Raw genomic sequence first — 7366 nt, 5'->3', positions numbered from 1 at the left:
CTTCATTCTGTCAACGAGGAGCCTGAGCCCTGGGAGCTTCAGAGACCTGAAGGGTCCATGTGGCCAGCGGGAGAGGTGCAGGGCGCCAATCCGGATTTGTGAGGCTCCGCAGGCAGGGGCTGGGGAGGCCACAGCCGCAGCCAGGCGTGGAGAGCCGCGGCGCTTCGCCAGAGTGCGGGGACAAGAGAGGCACCGCGGAGCCAAGGACATGGACACGAATTTGAGCAAACTCCGAGGAGGTGGCGATGCACAGGGAGGCCTGGCGTGCTGCAGTCCATGGGGTCGCAAAGAGTCTGACACGACTGAGCGGCTGAACTGAACTAAACACGTGGTTTAAGGGAAAGACATGAGGCCCGACACGCTCACCAACTGGCGTACTGTCCCCCAGGGGTAACTCGGGGCGCCCACCCCCACTAGATACCCACGGAGACCCGCCGTCCACTCGCGGCCAGCTCCTCTGAGCGCTAACGAACGCGCGGCGCTGGGGCCGTCTCTGGGTCTCAGGGCTTCCGGGCGTCCGCGTGTACATCCGGGTCACGGACGCCTATGAGCCAATGAGCGGAAGCACCGAGAGCCAAGGGGCGGGACGAAGGCGGGACATCATGGCCGCCCCCAGTCCGCCGCGTCTAGGGGCTTGTGGGTGTTGCCCTAACCCGGAGCTCGGTCACCGGAGCCCCGCCCTCTGTCCTCACCCGCCGAGCCTTCGTCCGGCCGGGACTGCTCTGGGAGGCGGCGGCCAGAGAGGGAGCCATGGGGACGGTGCACGCCCGGGTAAGAGGCACAGCGACCCGCGCTTGCAGCGTGACCTCGGGGCGGGCGCCGCGGGGACACGCTTTCGCGGCTGCGCACGGGGCTGCCCGGGTTGACAGAGGGCGGTGGGGCCCGAAGGCTAGCGGGGAACGGTGCCGGGGTGGGGGTGGGGGGAGCCCCAGCGCTGTGCCGCCGCGGGCCGGGTGGAGGAGGCCGCAAAGATTCCTCCACCCGCTACGGCAGGCTTTCGAGCTGGAAAACCTATACCCAGAGGAGAGACCTGACTTGCCCAAGGTCACTTAGCAGTGGGGCCCGGAAAGGGCCAGTAGGCTTTCCGCGATGTCCTGCAGTGGAGGAATAAATTTTTTCTGCCCTCAGCAGTTTCGGGCGTCTGAGTTCCTTCAGTTCAGTCGCTCAGTCGTGTCCGACTCTTTGCGACCCCGTGGACTGCAGCATCCCAGGCCTCCCTCTCCATCACCAACTCCTGGAGTTAGCTCAAACTCATGTCCATTGAGTCGGTGATGTCCCCCAACCATCTCATCCTCTGTCGTCCCTTCTCCTCCCTCGTTCAATCTTTCCCAGCATCAGGATCTTTTCCAATGAGTCGGTTTCTTTGCATCAGGTGGCCCGCATCAGGTGACCAAAGTATTGGAGTTTCAGCTTCAGCATCAGTCCTTCCAAAGAATATTCAGGACCGATTTCTTTTAGGATGGACTGGTTGTATCTTCTTGCAGTCCAAGGGACTCTCTCAAGAGTCTTCTCCAACACCACACTTCAAAAGCATCAATTCTTTACCGCTCAGCTTTCTTTATAGTCCAACTCTCACATCCATCCATGACCACTGGAAAAACCAGAGCTTTGACTAGATGGATCTCTATTGGTAAAGTAATGTTTCTGCTTTTTTGATTTTTCCAGTTTCTCCCGCTCAGCTGCTGCTGGGGTCTTGCTAGGCTTTCCTAGAGCAGGAAGCATCTTCTTAAGTCTTCCAACCCAGGCTCAGAAGTCCTTAGGTCTCCTGGTTACCGCGCAAAGAGGGAACCCGGCTGAGTGGAGGCGGTAATAGTGTCCACTCACTGGGCTGTTGGGAGAATTGAAACAGAATGCATGTAAATGCACTTGCTTGCCTGCGGTGCGGTAGGCAGACTGCCCAGCTGCTCTCCTCTATCGCAATCTTAACTGAGGCCCAGAGAAAGAATATCTGTCCAAGGCCTTACCGGTCAAGCCTCAGAATGTTCTGAAACTGAATGTTCTGAACCATCTGCATGTTTCTGAGTCCCAGCCCACAGCACTTTTTCTGCAGCGTAGATAGCTGCGCTGCTCAGAAGTTTTCAGGAGTTTTCCTGAAAGAATTTAGCACAGATGTCTCAGCATGGTGTCCAGAATTGAACTTAACTTCCCTTTGCCAGATATTTCCTTCAAATAAAACACTATTTGGACCGTGCTGGTGGGCGTAGCTCCTCTCTCTCATCACTCGCAATAGCTGACGAAACAGGCCAGTCTCTTAGAAGTGAAGTGAAGGTTCCTCATTCGTGTCCGACTCTTTGCGACCCCGTGGACTATACAGTCCATGGAATTCTCCAGGCCAGAATACTGGAGTGGGGAGCCTTTCCCTTCTCCAGGGGATCGTCCCAACCCAGGGATCGAACCCAGGTCTCCTGCATTGCAGGTGGATTCTTTACCAGCTGAGCCACAAAGGAAGCCCATGGTTTTTTAGAACTCAGTTCAAATCATTTTCTACACAAACCTTGTCTCCCCTCCCTTCCTCATTTTAGATGTGCTACCAACCTCCTTGATTGACATTTCTATTCTGGTGCCCTGTTTTAGCCCTGCATTTTTCACTTAACCTTTTAGATTCTTAGTTTCTAGATGACAATAGGAACCACATCTTATTTGCCTTGGATCCCTTGTAGCATCTTGGCAAAGTAAGCATTTGTTCATTTATTCAGCTAATGTTTACCAATGGTCAGCTGTGTGCTGCCTGGCACCGTTCTAGGTGCTCAGAGTATAGGAACAAAAAGACTTTGCTTTTATCGAGCTCCTTTGACACTGAAACTGCCACTCTTTTGTTGAATATATTGACAAAAAATAATTTCAGTTCTTTAACTTCACTAGCCAGTGTTTGAATTTTTTGGTCAGAACTCACAGTAAGAAAACTTCCCATATTTGCTATCTAGTACCCTCATGCATATGTGAAACAAAAGTTTTCTGAATCAGGACTTCCCTGGCGGTCCTGTGGTTGGGATGCTGTTTCCACTGTGGGGCGGGGGGTGCAGGAAAGGTTCAATCCCAGGTTGGGGAGCTAGGATCCCACACATTTCGTGGCAAGACCCAAAAATTAAAAAAAAAATTGGAATAAAAAAGTTTTCTGAAACAGTATTTACCATCGATATCTATTATTTTTTCTGGTATTTTCTGTCTCATTCTAGTCTATATCACTTTAAAGATGGTGTTCATAAAGTTTATGTTCATTTTATGTTCATTTTCATTTATGAAATTTTATGTTCATTAAATTTATTTCATGTCCTGTTTCTTCTGTTAGCACTGCCTTGCCCAGTGCTTGGCATGTGGTGCTCGGTAAAGTTTGTCGACTCACAGTAGACATCTGCTTAAAGGTTAGAGGCTGGATCCAAATATTTATTTTAATTCATTTCCCTGACTACTTAGCCAGGCACTGCAAGGTAAATCCTGTGAAGGTGAGACTCTTGCAAGTGCTTATCACGTACTGAATGGATATTTGGTGAATGAATGAATGAATTGGTGAAGCAGTTAATCTAGGACATCAAGCTTTGGTGCAATTGGTGAGACCGTAAAGACACCATCTGTTGAACTTAAAAGTGTAAATTTCAGATTTAAGACTACAAATGGGTGTGGCAAGTCTTTGGTGAAATATGTTCTGTGCTTCGAGATTTTAGGAACCATAAGGGAATTTATTTTAGCACAATAGCACATGAACTTTATGTCCAGACAAAAATCTGTTTGTCAAGCATTCGGATTAAGAACAACGAATATGTGTGTATGTTCCTAACCATAGTATATACTCTGCATATAGGATTTACTCATCTGTAATACACTTTTTAGCACTATGTAAACGTAAATACAGAAGCATGTTCATGAAAGGTTGCATTAAAAAGTTACTATTTTAGGGACTTCCCTGGCAGTCCAGTGGTTAAGACTTTGCCTTCCAATGCAGGAGGTGTTTGTCTGATCCCTGGTCAGAAAGCTAAGATCCCACATGCCTTGTGGCCAAAAAACCAACAAACGTAAACCAGAATAAAGACTTTAAAAATGGTCCACATTAAAAAAAATCTTAAAGTTACTATTTTGATTTGTTTGCATGTTTGAGAAATACAGTAATGATCCCCTGTTTTAAATATTTACACAACAAAAGTGAAAGGATAATTATGTGAAATAAATTCTATTTCTTTGCCCAACATCATCTTCCCTTTTTACTCATGTAAATAATCCACGTCAACCCCTGAGGGAAGGACCCAGTCTGTCTTATTCACGGCTGCCTTCCCTGCTCTTAAGCAGACAGTAGGCACTCAGATATTTATTAAACGTGAGAACAAAAGAAAAAAAATCACTCACTCACCCATTCCATAAATGAGTATTTCTGATATAGCCGGGCAGGTAAAAATAAAAAGGAGTACTTGCCAAGGTCGTAAACTTCGGCCGAGGGGTATCCCTGTGAAGGAGGGACGGATTCTCGCTGAAGAAGCAGAGATGACGCCGAGGGTGGCTCTTTCGGCTCATCTCTGGGGAGGAGGCTGGTTATCCTGGGCGGAGAGGACCAGGGGCGCCCAGACAAGATTGCGAGGGTTGCGTGTGGTCGGGGTCGAGTCTGGAGTAGCAGAAGGGGCTGCGTAGTGGAGCTCCTCCGCGCGCCGCTGCGTCCCTGGGGGCGCTTTTTAGGGCCAGGATGGGAAAGCGGCCATGGTACTGTGAGGTCAGTACCTTTCCAGAGGACCAGTGCCATGATGAAGGGTGTGCTGACAGGCCATTGAACATTCCAGGGAAAAGGCGAGAACGGCCCAGAGTCCGCCTTGCTGCACGTTCCGCAGGCGGCAGATACGCCCGCGCGCTTCACAAGTGCTTCTCTATGGAGAGAGCTGGTGGAGGGAGGAAGCAGCCAGCTACGGGTACCATGGTTCTCCCAGAGCTGCCTGTGTGTGCACTCACCTGGTGCCACTCGAGCGTCTGGGAGTCCCCGTGGTTAGGCAGTCACGTTGTTCAGCCGTGTCTGATTCTTTGTGACCCCATGAAGTGAAGTGAAGTCGCTCAGTTGTGTCCAACTCTTTGCGACCCCATGAACTGTAGTCCTCCAGGCTCCTCCATCCATGGGATTTTCCAGGCAAGAGTCCTGGAGTGGGTTGCCATTGCCTTCTCCAGATCTTCCCTACCCAGGGATTGAACCTGGGTCTCCAGTATTGTATTGGCTCCGGCTTTACCATGTGACCCCGTGGACTGAAGCAATTATGTATGTAATAAATATATCATATTATATGTGCATTGTTTTGCATACTCTTATCATATCTCCATAATTATTACTGTAGAATCCTTCCTCAGAAGATGCTTGAACGCTTTTGAGGTAATGTCACTTCAGACAGAAGGACCGCTTTCTGGCATATGCCGCTCCCCTTAGTGTTTAAGTGAGACTTTCTGAACCAAAACAAATCTTACCAGAGTCCGGAGAAGTATCTTTAAATAATTTGGTTTGTTAATGTAACTATCCTAGATTGTATCTAGTTTTGATTAAAAAAAATGAGGATGCTTTCTGTAACAGGAAAGCAATTTTTGTTGTTGTTTTCACATGAGTCTCAGGTGTACAGAGCTAAGTTCTTGGAACAGTGATTGTAGTTTGTGCCTGACCCTTTTGTTGATTAATTTTCACCTTTGTTTTCTGTAATAACAGTACTCTGGACCCCGAAGGGTCACTGTCAGCCGAAGGCTCGCGAGCCGGCAGCTGCTCGCACTCTCTGTGCTCCCACCCCACTGCCACCAGCACGAGAAGGGCCTGTGGTCCTGAGTTTTCTGGAGCGCCATCTGAGACAAAAACGAAAAGATTTGGCTTTTTAATGGAAGTTCATGTATCTGTGGTTCCCCCCACTCTCTTTCAGAGTTTGGAGCCTCTTCCAGCCAGTGGACCTGATTTCGGAGCGTTAGGAGAAGAAGCTGAATTTGTTGAAGTTGAACCTGAAGCTAAGCAGGAAATTCTTGAGAACAGGGATGTGCGTATCCTGTGGAGGGCGAGGGCTCCGTCCTGTTGTTGCTAGAAGCACTCGCTTCCACAAACCGCTGGGAAAACAGACAGGGGTTAACCTTGTTGACACCTTTATCAAAGAAGAGTTTGCAGCCAGCTACATTTTAGAAAGACTGGATGCTGAGAGAAATAGCTTCTGGTTTTAGAGGAACACTTTTTTCTTGGTGATTCTTTGTGTGGAAAGGGTAAACAAACCCATTTTTGTATTTCTGTTAGAAAAAAAACCAAAAGTATTTCAAAGAGAAACTCAAGTGGTGCTAAAATTTAAACTGTGTTCCCTCCTCCCAGAAAAGACTTTGGGTTTTGAATGAAACTTTTTCTAAACTTTGTTGCCTTTGAAATTAAATACAGAAATGTAAACACATTTTCATTAGTTCTTTTTTCTATTTTAAATTTACTTAGTTTTAATTGGAGGATAATTGCTTTACCCTATTGTGTTGGTTTCTGCCACACATCAACCTGAATCAGCCATAGGTGTACATATGTCGCTGCCCTCTTGAACCTCCCTCCCGCCTTCCTCCCTTTGATTAGTTCTTTGATTACAATTGTAGTATAGTGTTCTGATCACCTATAAGTCATGCAGGCCCTAGCACTTCCCATTACGCCTGCTTGATTTTTCTGTTACTCACTACCATCTGCTCTACTATGTACATTGCCTGTTTCTCTCCCTTTTAGTATATAACCTCCATAGAGTCAGAAATTTTTAAGTTTTGGTTGCTGATATATTCTCAGTGTTCAGTATGATACTTGGTTCATAGGTAATCAGTGCATTTTCATTGAATGAATGAATGAAGTAAGTCTTTATAGACAAGGGAAAGGCTCTGAGCTGGCGTTTATCATGCCATATTGAAATCCACACAGGATCTCTGGCAAAATACTCAGTTATTAAACCAGGTCACAGTTGGCATCATCCAGAGGCCGGTGCCCCAGGGAGCATGTGGGGAAGGGGGTCCAGAGGATCTCTGCACCCTGCCTGGCTTTAGGGCTGACCTGGCCCTTGGTCATCTGGCTGCAGGGAGCTTGTAAGTCTCGTTCACAAGAAGTACAGACCTAGTCAGTTCAAGCGACCAGTTGTTTTGAAAAGGCATGGAGTTAAGAAACGTGGCTCATTAAATTAAAAAAAGAAAGTCTTTGAAAGTAGTTTTAGGTGTTGTCTTTAGCCGTGACATCTGGCCTTTTGCCGCGTCTTGTTCTCAACAATCTTTTGTCCCCTTATTGCGTTCAGGTGGTGGTTCAACATGTGCATTTTGATGGACTTGGAAGGACTAAGGACGACATCATCATGTATGAAATCAGAGATGTTTTTAAGGCTAAAAACCTTATTGAGGCAAGTATTCCCCTCTGCGTGGCCTTCTT

At 47.7% G+C, this 7366-nt stretch overlaps 1 protein-coding gene and 1 long non-coding RNA gene across 2 annotated transcripts in view; one reads left to right on the top strand and one right to left on the bottom strand.

The window, feature by feature from the left end:
• The first annotated feature begins 607 nt into the window (after nucleotides 1-607).
• The window catches only part of SAMM50 (SAMM50 sorting and assembly machinery component), a 30332-nt gene continuing 23573 nt past the window's right edge, over nucleotides 608-7366 (top strand). The window contains exons 1-3 of the mRNA XM_006063304.4: nucleotides 608-771; nucleotides 5868-5978; nucleotides 7236-7337. Of these exons, the coding sequence (XP_006063366.4) occupies nucleotides 751-771; nucleotides 5868-5978; nucleotides 7236-7337 (234 nt within the window). The 5' untranslated portion in view covers nucleotides 608-750. The remainder of the gene's footprint in view (nucleotides 772-5867; nucleotides 5979-7235; nucleotides 7338-7366) is intronic.
• On the bottom strand, nucleotides 1691-4470 carry LOC123333148. The gene is made up of 2 exons (XR_006550303.2): nucleotides 4343-4470; nucleotides 1691-1828 (listed from the first exon to the last, which is right to left on the bottom strand). It is a non-coding gene; the product is annotated as an uncharacterized LOC123333148 (long non-coding RNA).

This window comes from Bubalus bubalis, chromosome 4 (genome assembly GCF_019923935.1).
Source record: "Bubalus bubalis isolate 160015118507 breed Murrah chromosome 4, NDDB_SH_1, whole genome shotgun sequence".
Lineage (NCBI taxonomy): Eukaryota > Metazoa > Chordata > Mammalia > Artiodactyla > Bovidae > Bubalus > Bubalus bubalis.
This window is presented reverse-complemented; position numbering and strand designations above follow the sequence as displayed.